Source organism: Tympanuchus pallidicinctus, unplaced genomic scaffold, assembly GCF_026119805.1.
Source record: "Tympanuchus pallidicinctus isolate F22 unplaced genomic scaffold, pur_lepc_1.0 scaffold30, whole genome shotgun sequence".
NCBI classification, from domain to species: Eukaryota; Metazoa; Chordata; class Aves; order Galliformes; family Phasianidae; genus Tympanuchus; species Tympanuchus pallidicinctus.
Window position 1 is genome coordinate 1,836,290 of NW_026294748.1, and position 17,945 is coordinate 1,854,234.

Consider the following 17,945-nt stretch of genomic DNA (forward strand, 5'->3'; position numbering starts at 1 on the left):
GGTGAGGAGGGCTGGGGCGGATGGGGGATCCATCCCTGTGCACCCCCTGACCTGTGCTCTGTCCCAGGGATGGATGGTGCAGAGAGCAAATCCCACCTCTATGATCCTGGAGAGATGGGAGTCCTGCACAGCAAACAGGAGCTGCTGTTTTTCTAAGGGTGTGCAGCCTGGAAGATGCTTTTCCGTGGAAAATGGAGGTATGTGATCGTGGCTCTCAAGAATTTCTTTTTCATTAAGAGCCACGAGCTCCTAAAAAGCTTCCTTCTTATTTATGCAGGGCTCCCTCCGTGCTTTGGCATAGGAGAGGGGCCCTTACATGGGCAGAAAATGAAACGTGCCTCCTGTTTTAAAGTCCCCTGGCATCCCTGGAGACCGTTTCATCGTGCGCCACATGATGCTCGACAGGGTGATTTGCTGCTGTCCTTTATTTTTCCTGTTTGAGGAGAGAAGCAGCAGCACGGACAGCTCTGCTATTTGGGTTCTGAAGCCAAAAGGGCCATTCCCACCCTGCGTGGGTGCCATTCCCACCCAAGGTTGGCTCTTCCTTGCTGGGATGGTGCATGCACAGGTGCATTTGCGTTGCTTGGGAAGGGAGCAGGGCCGGTTGCAGGCTGCCTGGGTGATGTAGGAGCAAACAGCAAGAGGAGGATTCACAGCAGGAAGCCCACACAAGGGCTCCCTACTGCTGTGGGGTGCAGGGGGTGCAACCCTTGGCCCTGCTTGCTGCTGCCAGTGCAGCCACTGCTGCTGCATGCACAGCTCGCTGGGGAGCAGAGCGGGTTTGCCTCAATGAAAGTGAACTCGTTCATTTAAACCTGACTGCAGAGTAGTCTGGCCCCCCGCTGTGTTAATTATCCTGTAGTTCTAAACTGATTGCTGTACACTAAGCTTAAGCCCTCCTTTATTTATTTACTGACTACATTAACAGCAAAGTCTGCACTCCTTTTATGTTGCTGTATGGCATGCGGTACTCGGCCCGGTGCGCTGCAAGCTGCTCCCTCCCATCCTTGGTGCCCCCCAGGGGGGCCAGGGTGCAGTTACGTGCCCATCCTGTAGCAGACCCAGTGCAGTCACTCCCTGTAACACATTATTCATTTTTCAGGTGATGGATGCAATGCACTGTGTGGTGTGAGCATGGGCTCTTCCTATGCCCACAGTGAGCTGTGTGCCCACCCAAGGCTCCCCCGGGGCAGCTGTGCCCCATCCTCTGCTCTGTGCGTCCTGCTGCAGGGCACAGCCAGCATCAGAGGCTCCTGAAGTGCTGGTGGCAACGCATGAGCCTCCAAGTGGCAACTGCCTCTAGGTGCTGCCTCTTGGCACAGCCCCTCCTAGGGATGTGTTGGGCACCCCTGGTTGAGGTGTCCTGCTTGCAGCAACCTGCTGTCTGCACCATCCCTCGTGGAGGAAGGGATAAGATCCCACTGCAGCGTTTGGCCTCATACAAAGGAGTTATTATAACAGGGAAATTGTCATAGGACTGGGCCTTTGTCTGTACATTCACACAGCAGCTGGGAGTGATTATGCTGCAACAATGTTCTGTTCCATCAACATTATGTCCTCATTAAACCTTTATTAGTAGATTAGATTCAGATTTATTGATTTTTTTGTTGTTGTTTAGAGGAAAATCCAGGCTCATCTCGTAGAGATGCCTGTAACTTTTCCTGCATGCAGCACTTCCCAAAGCCGTGCGAGGGGAAAGCACTAACCTGAAAGGGAGAAAGCCTGGGTGCTGCCTCCTGCTCTGCCTTAACTCATTTCCCACAGCAACCTGTGGAGCGGGTGAGGGTTAGCAGCTCTGCACTGGGATCGAGTCACATCGGGACCGGGATGGCCAGAGAAGTGTTGTCTGTGGGATCTGTGGTGGCAATGTGAGCTGTGGGGCAGAGGGCTTTCGTGGGGCATGGCTGAGGAAGGAGATGCTGTGGTCCCACCGACCCCAGCCCAGGTCTCGTGTGGATGGGAGGCGTCGCACGCCCGGTTCAATGGGCCCATTGGATTTGTCTGTTGGAGCGTTTGATGTTACATGAAGGCAGCTCATTCCAGAGGGTGTTAATTGCCCGCTGCAGTGATCAGGTCTGTAGCGCCATCGATCTCGGTAGGATCAATGGGCTGATTTAGTGTCTCACAAACTCTTTAACTGGACACCTCATCAATAGCCAGCCACTTACAGACCATCAGCGCATTAGCGCTGGTTGGGGCTGCCAGGAGCCCACGCCGCCCAGCCAGCAGCCCTCCTGTCACTTAGCAGGGAGTTTTCCTGCATGTGAAGGCCTGGGAGGGTGTCTGGCCTATGGATTGGGGTTGGTGGGCTCGGAAGTGGACACAGAGGTGCCAGAAACTGTGATATCTGTGTTCCTGCCAAGGAGCTGCCAGAGCAAACAGGATGAGGCCTCTCTTCATCTCCAGTACTTCAGAGGATGGTGCCTGCGCTGGATGCTCAGGTAAGGAACAAGTGTGAAGCACATGTCTGTACCTGCACAGGATTTCAGGAACCACCCTGAAAATGCTATCAGTTTGGCTTTTTCTCTTGGCAGACATCACAGCTGCCTGACACACTACCCCTAGTTTGCAAACACGCTGTGCAGGTATTGCACTGGGCAGAGCAGCTCTTTACAATTTTTGGCTCAAATCCCAGTCCTGCTGTTCTGGGATGCAGGAGCTCCTTTTCTCTCCTGTTAGACAGCAGCTTCGTGCCACTACCCTGGCAGAGGTATGTAGAGGGAGCATGCTTATATACGGCAGCTTTGGAAGCCTGCAGTAGTGGAGGACCAAGACAGGTAACTCTGTCTCTTCCAGCATTGCATTCCTATGGAGACAGACCCATTTGCACTGTGTATTTTTGTTGTGGTTTTTTTGTTCCTCTCCCCCCACCCCACTAGTTCTCTCCCAGTTACTGTACTGATGGGTAGGAATGTGGAGGGGATCTGCTGGTCAAGCATGCAAAAAACACTCAGGAGAAGAGAAGACATTGACATGCAGGATCTGAGGCTCTGGTTGAAGCATTAACAAAGAACAAGAAACAGATGTGCAGCTTCCAGTGTTTCGTGCAAGGTGAGTGGAGCTGGTGAGCACAGCCCTGCGTGGAGGGCAGATCCATGTCCCTCTGCCACAGCAGGTTGCGTGATGAGGATGGAGGTGTGACCGGGAAGGAGTTGGGTGGCCCCGGGATGGAGGAGACAGCAGGAAAACACCCTGGGGAGGGGTGGAGAGAGAGGTGGGCATCCTGATGACCTGGGCTCCAGATGAGCCTCCGCTGGGCAAGGTGAGGGCTGAGCCCCACGAGTCCAGGAGAGCGGGATTTTGGCTGGGACCGGGGAGCCCTTGAGGGAGCGGCGCCGCCTGACTGCGCCGCTGCCGCTGTCCGTGGTGCTGAAGAGGCGGGCGGGAGCGGGGCCGCGCTGTGCTCGTGGCCTTAACCCGGCTGGGAGGAGGATGAAGAGGGATGGGTGAAGAGGCTGCAGCCAGCCGGGAAGCCCTTGTGAGGTGAGAGAAAGGGAAAGGAGATCGGTTGGAGCTGATAGCGCTTCAGTTGGGGTAGGCGTGCTCGGTGTTTGCTCGTTTTTCCTCAGCCCTTATCTTAGTGCTCAGATGCTGCTGTTCCAGAGCTACTGGAAGTGGGGCAATTGCACCAGATCTCTGTAGTCAGAAAACACAGACAGGTCTGAGTGCATGAATCAGGGAGTAGCCTCTGGAGCGCAGCAGCATCTGAGGTCCTCACATTGCCTGCCCCAAAATGCAGCTCAGGCATACTGCCACACCGACCAGAGGGTGCCCAGTGTGACAGTGTAGGCCAGGACAGCCACCAGGTATGCTCGGAAGAGCAGGACGTCCAACACGTAGCCCACTTGCAGCCACTCACGGGCGACATCACGGAATTCATCACGCTTCTCCAGGAACTGGCGGATGGTGGTGATCTCGTGCAGGATGCTGTGAATGAGCAGAGAGCCCTCTGCTGGAGTGGCAAAGGCAGGGGTGGGCCTTGTGCCTCCTGCCACCTCTCGCTCCCGAGGGTCTTCGGAACCATAGTGGTTCAGCTTGGCTGCAGGATCAAGAGAGAGAAGTGAGAAAAATCTTTTTAAATGCAGAGCTGAGACTTATGCATGTGATCTGGACATCCGGATTGCTGTGCATGTGCCACAGTGCTCCAAGAGAGATGATGATGAGAGCTAATTGAAATAACAAATGCTAGTTCTGATAATACACCACTAGAAGAGCTTTGGGCTTAGTTCTGACTAGGATTCAGTTCCCTTCTATTTCTGCAGGACCACTCTCCCCAGTCCTTACCTGTGCTGTCATTGTTCTCCACGTGCCTGGAGATGTCTGAGCTCTGTGTTCTGCTTTGGCTGAATTTCTTTCTGTCCCAGATGCAGAGCAGTGCAGTGGCACGTTCCAGCAGTAAGTGCTTCACCCAGCTGGGGACGTGAGGCTGCAGGTCTTGCTTGTGTACCAGGCGCACAATGAAGATGGTCTCTGTGAGGCTGATGACGAGCAACGCCATGCACACCACAAAATAGATGCCTGTGGAGATGCCAACAAGGTGAGTGGCCTGCATTGGCCAGCTCAGTCTTTAGATCGATGCACAGTGCAGGCAGGTCTTGAGTGAATTCTTCCTGCCAAGCCCTGCAGCAGATCTCTGGTCACGGCATAGAGCTGCAGCATACAACTGCTTTGTAGCCCACCCCATCCTGTTGGCAGGATGTCATTCTGTTCTCTGGGCTGCTGTGGCACTGCCTGCGCAGCCATGCATCTGCTCCAACACCGGAGCTCCAGTGCAGCTCTGTCAGATGCGTGGAGTAGCCTTGATACCTCCAAATCCTGAGCTATTTTACAGCCCCCATTTCTGTACCGACCCACATTTCCCATTTCTTGCTCTTGTGTGAAGAGCTCTTGCCCCAGCACCAGCTCGTGCTGCCTCACCTATCAGTGGGGTGCCAACAGCAGTAGCTGGAAGCGTGTCAGATACGATGATGAGGAAAACTGAGTAGCCCAGGAGGAGAGTGATCTTGAAAGACACCCTCTCACCACTGTTGGGAGGCAGGTAGAAACCTACAATGTCCATCACCATCAGGAAGATGCTAGGGAGCAGCAGGTTGATAGTATAGAAGAGAGGACGCCTCCGGATGACCACCTATTGGGACACAGGGAGAGACAGGAAAGGTTTAGTGAAGGCAGAGCCCTGCTTGAAAGGTGGGCTTGGGCTGGTCTGGGTCTCTACTAAGGCAGGTGAGAGTGGTGGGCTGCACTGCCCAGACCCTTGGGATGGTGGAGGGATGCACCTCAGCACGGGGCTGGGGAGCAGCTTGAAGTAATGGGACCAAGGGCAAAACTATGCCACAGTGTCTCATCTCTGAGAACAGCGGCGCTCAAAGCAGGGCACAGCATTGCCCCAAGAAGGCAAGAGCCCTTACGTAGAACTTCATCTCGGCGTAGCTGTCGCTGCTTTTGACGCTGAACTCCTGGAAGTGGCTGAGCACGTAGAGCAGCTCCCACTCGCCCTGGTTCATGAAGACGCTCCTGTCGAATTTCACCAGCTCCGGCTGCCGCCACAACGAGAGGTTGATGTCGCGGACTGCAAGGGAGGTGGGGACGGAGCTGCAGGCTGCCGGGCACGGCATTCCCGAGCCGCTGGGGCCACCTAGAGGGGGACGCGTCCCCTGCACGGAGCCGCCCGCCCCGGTCCCGTCCCCGAGCCCCCAGCGCTCACTGTTGTGCAGCCAGCTGGTGAAGGTAAGAGAGCAGTTCTGGATGTCGAAGGGGAAATTGTAGATGTCCAAGCTGCAGGCTGTCACCACCTGGATGGGCTTGAGGTTCTGGACCTCTCCGTGGTGGCGAATGTAGACGTAGGGGACGTCAGGGGACTTCCCGACGTCCACGCTGGAGGGCACAGGGACAGAGAACATAAGGGTAGGGAGCACTTTGGGGAGGGCTGCAAACAGCTGGGCTCCTCCTGGCAAGCTGCGTTTGGGATGGGGACTGCCCAGCACTGGGACCTTTCCTTGCTGTTCTGCCAACGGGTTCTTTTGGAAACAAGTGGAGGTCAGGGGAAAGGGCCAAAGCAGTAGCGTAGCACACTGCCCTGCGTGGGCACAGCTGCCCCATGTCATTACCGTGCTCCCCGTGCTCTCCCAGAGCAGCCCAAGACCATATGTGGCTCTGCCTCATGGGGGTCTCTGCAGCATGAGATGGTGGGAACACCTTAAATCACAGCAGAAGTGGGGGTGGGGAAGGACAATGGCTGGCTTTGCAGGGAGGGCTGGCAGCTCTGCAGCTGCCCTCGCATTGTGCTTCCTTAACAAAGCCTTTCCCCAAATATCTGGATCCCACCCCCAGCACAGCGTGGGTAATTACAAATGTGTGCAGTTAGCCAGCATTGGAAATGTCCCAAGTGCCAAGCCGTTCCCCATCTGCAGCCCACTGCACACGGGGGCAATGCCAGTTCTGTGCCAGGAATACAGAGCAAGGCACAGTGATGGGAGAGGGAGGTTAAAGCCTCGAGCTCTCTTCTGGGGTTTGGGTTGGGGCTGTGCTGTACTTACAACTCGTTGATGAGGATGTCGGGCACCCAGATGCTCTCTGCAGGGAGGGAAATCTGCGTGATATTGTCAAAGTGTGCTGGATCCCACTGGAGGAACTCATCTGTCCAGTGCTGTGGGGGCAAAGCAAAAGGGGATCTGGAAGGTAACACTGGCCCTGCCAAGATTCAAACCCAATGCCAGCAGTCTGTTACAGAAAGAAACCCTAAGTGTCTAAATGTCTGAGAGAAAGGAAAGCCCATTTCTCCAGCTACACAACACTGAGAAGCAGGCAGTGTGCAAGCTGTGTCTTCAGAGTCTTGACTCGTGCCCTGCAGAGGTCCCGTTATGTCCTGCAATAACGGGGGATAACCATGGTGTGAGCTGGAAAGGCATGTGCTCACAGAGACACATTTGCCTCCCAGGGGTGCTCTCACAGGGATACTACCCCATCTCCAGCAGCATCTCCCATGAAAACAGAAATGCCTGTCCTGTCTCTTCCTGAAATTGCTTCCTTCTGCACTCATCCAGGTGCTCTGTGTCTCGTGGGCCTTGTTTGAGGGTGAATTCATTGACTGATACCTGTGCAGTTGCAGGGAACAAAAACCAGAGGTGAGTGAGTAGCTGAGCAGACAAGGAAGCTGTCTTTGGGGAAGAGGCTTACAAATGAACTCAAAGGAGATTTTCCTTTCTGTTGAATTTAGTGCTCCACAGCCTTCCTGCATTCTTGCATCCAAGGGAGATGGCCCCAGTTTTGAAAGGAGCCACCGTGCCAGGACCTGTCTGCAGGGCTGAGAGCTGGGATGATGAGGTAGGCAAATATCAGGGCTGGCTGACAGCCGCCTGCCTTCCCCCATGCATCCCTCCTGGGACTGGCACATCCCTGCACACTGTGGGGCAGAGCCTCGGTGCTGACAGATGGGGCTGAAGGGAAGATGGGGCCGGAAAGGTCCGTGGGCTCACCTGTCTGTACCAGATGTAGGTGGTCAGCACCTGGTTTTTCTCATCCTGTGGGAACAAGAGGAGGAGTGATTGGGGCAGGGTGACAACAAAACGTTGCTGGTGTAGATGGGTGGAAGTAGCCAGGGGGAATTCGTGCAGCAAGAATCATTCCTTTTACAGAGGAATGAGCAGCAGCACAATGCCGTGGGGTGGAAGGGGAGAGGTTGGTTAGGAACCCCTTGGTTCCCCATCAGAGCTGGTATGGGAGGACAGCAGACTCACCACGCTGAGGATGGCATACACCATGACATCGATGGCCACGGTGGTGGTGGTGCGCCAGTCCCGCACGGGTCGGACTCCCCTCCTGTAGTGAGCCAGCAGCGTGTCGGACAGACGGAGTAGGGCTGGCGTGGAGGGATCTGGCTCTGGGCTCCCCTGCAGGGCTCCTGTTGGGATGGGGAGAGGCAGCTCATATTTGTTGTTTGCCCCTCTGGTTCCCTGAATCACCCTGACCTTCCCCTAGGCTCTTCTTGGGTCTCAGATGGCTGTGTCCCACCTGAAGCTGCTGCCTGCCTCTTCTGCAGGAGTGATGTCAGGGCAGTGGGAAACTGAGAGGGAATCCCTGCCCCAAGATAAGCTTTCTAACCCTTATTGGAGAGACATTACTTCTTTACTATGAAGGTGAAGGCTAAGGTTAAAGATGAGCTAAGATGCTAAATTTATGCAAGGTAACAAAGAAGACTAAAATCTGTCTATACCAGATAAAAAAAGGTACCTGTTCTAATCCTGGGGGCTGCACCACGTGTGTCACCAGGCTTTGCATCCAGTTCCCCAGTGCTTTCTATGGCACAAATGCCTGCAAACGCTGCTGGCCAGTCAGTCTCTTGGAAAGCAACTGCATGCCAGCTGGGTTTTTTGGCTATTGGTCAAATATCTGTTCCTTAGCTCATCTTTGCTGCCCCGGTGCGTTCATGCAACGCTGGGAAGGTTCTGTGCCACTCCTCCATCATTTGTGGCTCTGAATGGCACTGCATCAAGGCTGAGGAGCCCAAGTAAAGAACAGCACATCTTCTGCACATTCAGATCTCATCTCCTTGTGGCACACGTGAGAGTTGGATGCTCTGAGCCCACAAAAGGAGGAGATGCAGCACAGGGCTGTGTGATTAGAGCTGGGATAGCAGTGCTCTGTGCCATCCCTGCTCCAGGCACTCCTCCTGCCCTATATGTGTAAGGTGTATGGGCTGAAGCTGAAGAAGGACCCATAGGGTTGGTGTATGCATGTGTGCACGCAGCGTTGGCCCTGTGCTGCTCTGCCAGGCTGTGGGCATTGCATCTGCAGCTCCATGTTGCCAACCTGGCATCTTTAGCTACGAGTGACATCACTCTGTTGTGCAGGAGCAATGTTGGTGTTGGTATCTCAACCAACAGAGCCTGCTCAGTATGTAACCAGGGGCACTCATTGAGTAGATCTGCAGGAACTTGGGAAAAAAACTGCCTGGGAGGAAATATTCATCTTTTTTTTTTGAGCTAAGAAAAAGCAGCCCCAGCCCCTCCAACTTTACGTGCAACCCATAATGCTCCAGAGCTGGCCATGCTCATGACCCTCATCTAGACATACGTTAGCAGTTGGAGGCAACAGGGGTGAGAAGCAGCAATCAGAGGGATGGGAGGAATGGGAGGAACTCAGGCACTGCTGCCACTGCACCAGTGGCTCTGGCCAAGCTGCAGCTGCTCACAGCTGGCTTAGGGCACCTGTTCCCAGTGCATGGAAAAAGCCACATTGGATGGGGCTGGGCTCACTGCAGGGTCCCAATGCTGGTCTCAGGGCTTGGCTGGCTCACACCATCTGCCACACTGCAGGTAAGTGCTGTTTGCTCACTGTTTTCCATCTGAGCTAAAGGGAAATCTTGTCTATGAAATTAAATAACTAGGAAACTGACTGACTTTGAAAGGGCAGAAAGCCCCCAGTTGCTACATGTTGGCTGGCAGCATCCTGTAACCAAGTATTCAAACTTTGTGATGCAATCAGCATCAACCACAGAGTGAACTTATTTCAAAAAATGCCCAATGGTAAGACTTTTTTTAAATCCAGGACAAAATATCTGTTTCCCCCCCCACCTTTATCCCTTTCATAAGGAAGACAAAAACAACACGCACTCCTGAAACCACTTGCATGGCCCTGTACTGGTTGCCTTTGACTATTCAACATGAAGAACATTTGGCCAAAGCTGCTTCCCCTGCTCAGCCCAGCAGTTGGGCCGTGGCATGGAGCCACTGAAGTGGGGTCACAGCACCATGTCTGGGGATCCTTCCTTGGGATCCAAGTGCTCCAAAACCCCTGATGTGCCCAAAACTCTGTGCTGGGTTCAGGTAAGCCATTACCTCCCTCTCTTTGCAACCACACTCAGTCAAGCACGCAGTGCCTTGGAGCTCTTTCCAAGCTCTTTCCAAGAGGTTACCCTTGGTTGGATTTACCCATGGATGCAGATTTGGAATCATTTTAATCTTAAAAAATACTTTAAAACAAACAAACAGCCAACAAACATCAAAACAACCCTAAAGTTTGCATGCTCTATAGAACCACTGCTTACATGAAGGTGCTCCAACGTGCCTCCAGCTGCAAGAAACCAGCTCCTTCTCCCACCCCTGAAGGTTTCCCCATCGTGTCCTTACCTGCATCCTGCAGCATCGACACCGGTGGCAGCAGTGCCAGGAGCAGCAACATGACAGCCACCGCCAGCACCATGGTGCCCCACGTCCCCAGCTCCGTCCGCAGTCTGCGCTCTCCTCTAAGTGAACCCAATCAGGGAAGCAGGCAGCACTTTTTGCTCGCTGTCCCCCAGCCGTCAGGTTTGGGAAAATGCGTAATTAATCTTGCAATCAGCCTCCTCTGCTGCATCGAGTTTCAGGAGGGGAGGGAGGAAGGAGGAGGCCGCCCGCCCCACGGCTGGCATGCTGCGAATGCTGAGTGTCTGAGCCCCCTGGCCATGCAGAGTGCTGGGGGGAAGCTCCTGTTTCTGGGAGGACTGGGAGCTGGCTGCATCATCTGCGGGTGGCAGCACTGTGAGATTTCCCCATCAGAGCTGTGCTACTGTGGATACTGTGCAGGTGAAGGATGAAACCTGTGCCAGGTGCTCGACATGTGGCTGTGCAGGTTCGCTCTGGGGGACTGTGAGCCGTGGAAGAGAGCAGGGGCTGCAGGAGGTGTGTGGGGAGCAGTTCTGGTGATGGAGAGAGCCACAAGGCTGTGCCAGGAACCCTTTCATGGCCTGCAAATGAGAGAGGTGAGATCTGTGCCAGGGACGTACAAAGAATAGAGCTGTAGAATGGCTTAGCTTGGAGGGGATCTTTAAGGTCACTGCGCTCCAAGCCCCTGCCATGTGTAAGTTGCCAACAACCAAACCAGGCTGCCCAGGGCCCATCCAACTTGGCCTTAAGAACCTTCAGGAGTGGGGTGCTTGGTGTGGGTACAGCCGGAGCTGCTGCAGGGCAGGGTGGGCTTCCAGCAGCCAGGCAGAGAGCTCTGGAGCTGCACTGAGCAGTGCTGGAATTGGAGTTGCTATATGGGAAGAAGAAATAACTGCTCAGTGGCAGGGATGAGCAGGGCAGGCTGGAGAAGGACTTTCCCCAAAACCTCACGGTGCTCCCAGCTTCTCCAGAAGCTCCCTCGTACTGGGAGGGCTGGTGAGGCAGCCAGGCAGGATCGGAGCCCTCGGCTGCGGCAAGGAGCAAATTGCATCAGATGGCAGCGTGGAGTCACTTAAACGAGATAAGAATTAGTGCACGGCCCTGATGAACTCCCCCTCGGCTGCCAATAGCGGTGTCAGGGAAAGAGAGAGTGTAAAGCTGGGGCTAATTTGATTTCTCAGCTCTGTTAGAGGATGGTAAGTCACCTCCCGGGGAGCGCAGACAGCTCGGAGCTGTTTGCTGTTATTGAATCTGGATAATAAAAATCACGGGCAGCGCCGCAGCGGGGCTGGGGATCGTGCCCTGGGCTGCAGTGCTGGGGAGCATGCAGAACCCACTGCCACCACCGTGTCCTCCTGGCACCTGCAGGGAACGGGACACGATGCACTGCAAGGGGTCCAACCGAGGGTCCCAACAACAGTGCAGGGTCCGGGGTGGAACAGGACAGTGAGGAGCAATGAACCGCAGCCTCAGTGGCAGCATCATTAACTCTGTATCCTCTCCCTTGGGTTTTATGTCTTCATCTTAAAGAGATTTTAATGTAGTTCCTATCAGGCCTCCTGTTATCGGATATCTAATTAGTGTGATCTATTATAGCCTTGTATTACGCGCGTGCACACACAGTCTGTACGTCGGGGGCTCTTACGGGACTTTTTGTGGGATGTCTGATATAAATTGGCAGTATCCAGATCAGATTTACTTTCTGAAATGGTATAATGGGATTTTATTAGCTCTGTAATCTGCTGCACAGTAATTGCTTTTCTGAGAATCGAAGCGCTCGGCATCTCGAGTTTCCCTGAGCTCAGCCCGGCTCCCTGCTCCTGCAGCACTGCCACGACTCCAGCACAGCTCTGTGCACCAAAACCTGGTGAGTCTTCCCTCCTTAAGGGCTAAGGATGGTGCTCAAATCCTTCATTTTTCCATGCAGAGCTGAATATGTCAGCTACGTTGTGAAGTCTCTCTGTGGGTCCTGCATGCAGGTTGCCCTGGTTGGTGATGCCATGCCACGCTGTCCCCTGTTTTTAAGCATGCTTCAGCTCTGGCTGTCTTTCAGGAGGCACCAGTTGTGGGAAAGGATGTTTTCCTCAGTGCTGGATGCTTCTCAGAGTGGTGACCTCAGGGTGGGGGGCACTGGAAGGTAGGGGCTGTGCACGATGTCCTGGTGATGCGCACAGTGCTCTGCATCCCTCCCCTCACACCAATCTGTGCCAACCAAGAATGCAATCAGAGCCACCTGCTGCAGCTGTGGGCTCAGCCCTGGGCTGCTGCATGGGGTTGGGCCTCACTGATGGACACAGAGGAGCAGGAGGGGCAGGGAGGTTACAAATGGGATGATGGCAGAACGATGCTTTGTAGGTTGCAGAGCGAAGGGCCATTCCTTGCTTCTATGGAGACAGCTCCCCATAAAGGCTAATAGGTTTTTGAAGGATACAGAGCATGGACAGATCTGTTGGCTCCACGAGGCCATTCTTTTAGTGCAGGGAGCAAGCTGGGTGCCCAGTGAAGGGGTCCATCCTCCAGAACCCCTACAAAACACATCCAGGATGCAGCTGGAGGGCAGTTTTGGGAGCCAGGCTGGAGGCAGGAGCTCCATTAGGCACTTTGCTGATTTAATCACCACCATGGGTCACTGCAGATCTTGATAGCTTTGCTCTGCACAGGGAACTGGGCTGACAAACACCTCACTGCCATGCTGGCTGCCTCAGTGTGAGCCCATAAATGTCTCTCAGGTAAATAGAGGTAAGGGCTGGAGTAACATGCAGATAGGGCAGCATTCAGCATCGGCAATGCTGCCGTCCCACAGCCCCCCAGAGCCAACCTCCAAGTCTGCATTAAGCAGGTAACCCTGAGATCGTAACAGAAGAACAACTACAAACATTTCCAAGGATCTCACCGATGCACTGGTTAAAACAATTATTTTTTCCCCTCGTGGGTATGCATCGCATGTAAGTGGTTCCTGCCATGGCAGTGCAAGTGCACGACAGCAGCAATGAAGACAAAGCGTTGGTGGAGTATCCTTCTGGGGATAATCACACACGACTGGGGGATGAAGAGGTGACCCGCTTGGTCTCCTCCATCTGCAATTCTTGTTTACTTTGTTCGTCTTTATGAGGGAGTGCGATTATGCAACTGCTGTAATGAGTTTAAATTTATCTCAGCAGTGCTTTGGAAATAAGATTTTATTAGAGCGATAGGAAAGCTTGCCCAACTCCTGTCCCCATCCTCACCAATAAAAATGCACAGGGGTCATAAATAAGCAGTGCTGCAGTGGCTGGGAAGGGGAGCGCTTCCACAGCCCCACCGTATTTCATGGTTTAATTATCAGCAGCACAAAGTTCTGTGGGCCTGGAGGGGACAGTTAAAATGTCTCTGCAGAAAGTGCTCTAAAGTGACGCTCTGTAATGAACGTGAGGCTGTCTCACGGTGTAAGAGAGTATCTCCTCCAAAACGACTTGGTTTTAATCTCCTTTGAATGCTTTGTGACAAATGGGCCAGGCTGCATGGCACCAAGTGTCACTGGAAGGGGATCACTTTTTTGCAAAGTCATCTGTTGGCTTTCAAAGCCCTCCAGCTCTGAGCAGAGGCAGGTGCTGCAGGGGGGGCAGAGGTTGGAGCATCAGTGCAATGAGGGAGCAGCCCTGGGTGTGGGGTGCAGCCCTGGGCAAGGGGGGCAGCTGGCACCTGCACAGAGTGTAAAAAGGCCTTAGTGCAAACTTACAGAGCTGCAGCAATGCTGGGATGAGCAGCGCTGCAGGGCACAGCGGAGGGAGCTGAGCCCAAATCCAGCTGGCTGCAGGGTGGTTTTGGGGGATGGAAGGGTGTCAGGATGCAGCTGATGTTGCTCTCATTTCATTAACAGCAGCAGAAGCATTTCACGGGCAATTGGAGATAAATACCAGCGCCGTGCAATGAGCAGCAAGAGGCAGCTGCAGGTAGGGGCTGGGACAGTGCCTGTGCAGAGCAGGGGGGGCTGTGAGCTCTCTTATCTCAGTGCCTCCAGCCACACTCCTACTGCTCACAGGGCTGCGGATCACCCCTTGTCACAGGGCTGCCCACAGGACAGACAGGCAGGTGGGGTGGTCACCACACAGAGGGTGCTGAGCATCCCTGGGGCAAACAGGAGGATGGAGACAGGAGGGGGGGGCTGACAATTTGGAGCACAGCAGCCAAATGGGCACAGCTGTAGCCCGGTCTCAGAGAGCTCAGCTAAGGAAGGTTCTCCCTCTGCAAGCTGCTCGTATTTACTCATCTGCTTAATGAACTCCACTTGGAGCAGCTGCAGGGATGAGTCACGCTGTATTTCAAGGCAGCAAGTGGTGACAGTGCTGTGCTGGCATCAGGTGCAGCTCAGGCCAGGGGGCAGGGAGTAGCCGTGCAGTTTGGGATCTCATTCTCACAGCAATGCTTGCTGTATGGCTGTGAGCCCCTTTTTCTTCTTTGGGCTGTGACAAAGTGTGAGCCATGCCCTTCTTTGCTGTGGACCGGTGTCCTGACACAGTCCCTCTGTTGTGCTGCCCTTGGGGACGTTGCCAGCAGAATGCTGGGCATGGTGGTGACCTTGGAGCTGCCAAACCCACAGTCCTAGGGAGGATGCTGGGATCCCTGTGCTCCCAGGGCTGGGAATGCAAACCCGGCAAAGAAGCTTGATGCCTTTAAATCCCCCATCAAAGCACTTTCCCTTCAGTTCCATTCACCATTAGACACCCTTCAAGTGTTAGCAATATTATGCCACAATTTCATTATCCATTAAAGCCAGGTAATAATAAGTACACCAAGGTATTTGGAGCCCATTGGCGTTAATGGAGGAGATCCATCTCATTCTGAGCAGGTACAGCTCCGCGCGTCAGAGATGCGATATTACCCAAGGTTAGGCAGGAATTGCCTTGCTGAGAGCAAACCCAACAGTATTTAATCTTGCATGGCTGTCTTTATGGCACAGTGTGAGCCTGGGTGCCCGATTTGCTGCTTTTCTCCTCCTTTTATTTTGCTGCTGCACCTTCCTGACCTGGTTAGGTGGGAACACGCCCCCAGTTCAGGGGCGTTTCTTCCTATCCTTGCTTTTTAGGGGAGGCTTGGTGCATCCCCAGCAGTAGATGTGCACCAGGAGCTGTGCACATGCCAAGCACTTTGAGGCACGAGCATTTCAAAATGGAATTTCTCATCAGTGCCTGCTGCTTTTAAACATGACCCTATGGTGTTTCTGGGAGAGCAGGTGAGGGTTATTTGCTGTCTTGTAAGAGCAAGTGTTTGGTGTCCATTGAAATCCCCCCCACACTTATGCTCCCTGAGTGCTGGTAAACATTTCTGGAACATTTTTCATTCTTTTTTTCATTTAACAGTGCAGATTGATTGCTTCCTTTTGATAAAATCAGGCTGGATGGAAAGATCTGAAGGTATGGGAGGAGAGGGATGGGGGCACATCATCAGCTCCCACTTGTTTTCCATCCAAGAGCATATGCCCCTCACCACAGTAAATTATCTTTGATATAACGGCACTTGTACTGTGCTTGACACTGCAAGAGAATCACCAGTATCTGTCTTGCACCCTAATTAGTTACTGTGACATTAATCAGGCTGCTCAGCATAACACATACCCACAGCAAACCCAGAGCTAAAAATACGAGGCTGAGTTTCTATTGGCAATCAGGACATTAATAATTTTTTTGAAGGAGTTGTCTCAGCTGCTTTTAGCAGGGATTTGTGTTCGTTCTCCATGCCTATAGATTTTGCTGCTCATAAAACTGATAAGAGTGACCTCAAGGTAAGTGTATTTTGTATGAAATGATGCACGCAAATCCCCTTCCTGTTCAAGCCCTGGCTTCTCCCAGTGGCTGCAGCCCTGGCTTTGCTTTACGGATGTGCTGGGCTGCAGCCAGCTCAGTTCCATGGCACGATGGCACAGCCACGTCATGTCTCTCTTAGTAAGATGGTCAGATATTGGGAAAGATTTCTCTTCAGAAAGAGTGGTGCTTTATTGGCACAGCTGCCCAGGGAGGTGGTGGGGTCACCGTCCCTGGAGGTGTTCCAGAACTGCAGAGATGTGGCAATGAGGGACGTGGGCATGGTGGGATGGGTTGGGTTGGACTTGGGGATCTCAGAGGTCTTTTCCAAACTGACTGACCCTCAGACTCTATGATTCTTCTGCAGGAAGCCATGGAGGAGGAGCAGCTCCCTTCTGGCCTCCTTGGGGCTGGCCCAGAGCATCCTTACATGGACCGCACAATCTGGCTCCTCCTCACCAAGTTAAGCACCAAGTTTTGCAGTGCCAGCTGGCTGCTGTAATTGGCTCTCTCGTGGCGTTATTCACAGCTCTTCCCTCTTTCTTTCCCAGCTACCTTCCATCTTGCTTGTTAAAAGCAAAGGATATTTCGTAGAATTGGAATTCATTAGTCTTCCTAACAGAGGGAGCCTACTTAGACCTAAATTGGTGGTTAGCAAACGCAGAGATAATTCCCATGCGTTTGTATTTATCTTCCCAGTTCGGCAGCGTGTCGAGACAGCTGCCTCGGCGTCTGTCGGGGAGGCTCCAGCCAGCAGAGGGGAATACAAAGGTATCTGCCTTCCGCAGTTGGCGAAACTCAATATAAGCAAATTGGAACTCCGACTCGATTATCTCCCCGATCAGATTTCCCCAAGGCCCTAGCAATAACTTGATATTCTCAGGCAAGACTAGTCTTTTATGTGCGGGAAACAGGAGGCAAAAAGATCACAACAGAAGTCGGAGACGGGCCGGGAGCTGCACGGCTCATCGCTCGGCGTGGGCACCAACCGGAGCCACGATAACAGCCCCTGCCTTTGGGATGGCATTGGTTCAGGTGCCAAATCTCAGCATCTTTGCTCATCTCCTTCTGAAACTCCCCTTTGGGGGCAGGAAAAGGGCGTCTCATGGAATCATTTGGGTCGGAAGGGGAGCTCAGAGGTCATCTGGTCCATCTCCCAGACCTGTTCTCTGCTTCTCCTGCTAAGGATGGGTAGGGGGGTGCTGAGCAGGTACCCATGGGACACACTTTTTCTACCCTAAACTTTGTGTTTCCAGCTGCTCCGAATGCAATTTCAGTTCAGTGGGGAGAAGGAGCTCCGTTTCTGCAATATTAGAGCTAATTACAGTGCTTGCAGTTATTCATTAAATTCATGTAGCATATTTCCTGTAATTAATACCATGCCCACACAGCCCTGTGTTATCACACTTGCCAGCACCTGAGACGTATTTTAGCAGCTTTTGTGGGATATCGGAGTAGGTTGGAACATCACAGATCTGCTGCTGGGCTGAAGGGGATGCTGCAAACTCCAAACTCAATAATATCAGCTCTATTGCTATGAATAGCCCTGCAGACATGCGAAATTGACAGGTTTTTACCTCTCGCTTTGAAAATATCCCTCCAGATACAGCTTGAATGCTTTTTCTTTTATTCTTGGAGCCAAGATGACCCCTAAGAGGCCATGCTGATGCTCCCACACCTTTGCTGATGTTCCAAGCACCCGCACTGCGAGGCAGCCGGAGAAATGAGGAGCTGCAATTGCATGTGACACGTTCCTGAGTGTTCCTCCACAGATGCAAAAAAGGAATTTTGCTTCAGCCCCGGGGGAGCTGAGCCCAGCCAGGTCATTGGGCCGAATCAAATTGCCAATGTGCGGCGCTGAAATCTCATCTGTGATGTCCTACGTGTGCAGCCGGGGCCGGGGCTGCTGACAGCCTTCGTGATGAGCTGCTCCACATCTGAAATCCAGCAGGAAACTGTAAATGAGATCTCATCTCGCATCGGCATCCGCGGCACAGCCTCGTCCCGAGCAGAAGTCATACAA

At 53.3% G+C, this 17,945-nt stretch overlaps 1 protein-coding gene across 1 annotated transcript; it reads right to left on the reverse strand.

Annotated features, from left to right (window-relative positions):
* Nucleotides 1-2,133: 2,133 nt before the first annotated feature.
* Nucleotides 2,134-10,200, reverse strand: LOC128087548 (5-hydroxytryptamine receptor 3A-like). Its single transcript, XM_052697202.1, has 10 exons — nucleotides 10,128-10,200; nucleotides 10,083-10,085; nucleotides 7,737-7,900; nucleotides 7,476-7,520; nucleotides 6,537-6,646; nucleotides 5,705-5,874; nucleotides 5,409-5,569; nucleotides 4,918-5,128; nucleotides 4,285-4,518; nucleotides 2,134-4,039 (listed from the first exon to the last, which is right to left on the reverse strand). Exons 1-10 carry the CDS (start codon nucleotides 10,198-10,200, stop codon nucleotides 3,741-3,743), a joined length of 1,470 nt encoding a protein of 489 aa, XP_052553162.1. The 3' UTR covers nucleotides 2,134-3,740.
* Between the last annotated feature and the right edge of the window lie 7,745 nt (nucleotides 10,201-17,945).

What these genes read in the sequence shown, in the direction of transcription:
- LOC128087548 (XM_052697202.1), bottom strand. Translation starts at nt 10,200, where the DNA reads ATGGTGCTGGCGGTGGCTGTCATGTTGCTGCTCCTGGCACTGCTGCCA. An exon ending in CCTACATCTGGTACAGACAG is followed by an intron (nt 6,647 to 7,475) that starts GTGAGCCCACGG and finishes TTGCCCCCACAG; the next exon opens with CACTGGACAGATGAGTTCCT. An exon ending in GGAGAACAATGACAGCACAG is followed by an intron (nt 4,040 to 4,284) that starts GTAAGGACTGGG and finishes TTGATCCTGCAG; the next exon opens with CCAAGCTGAACCACTATGGT.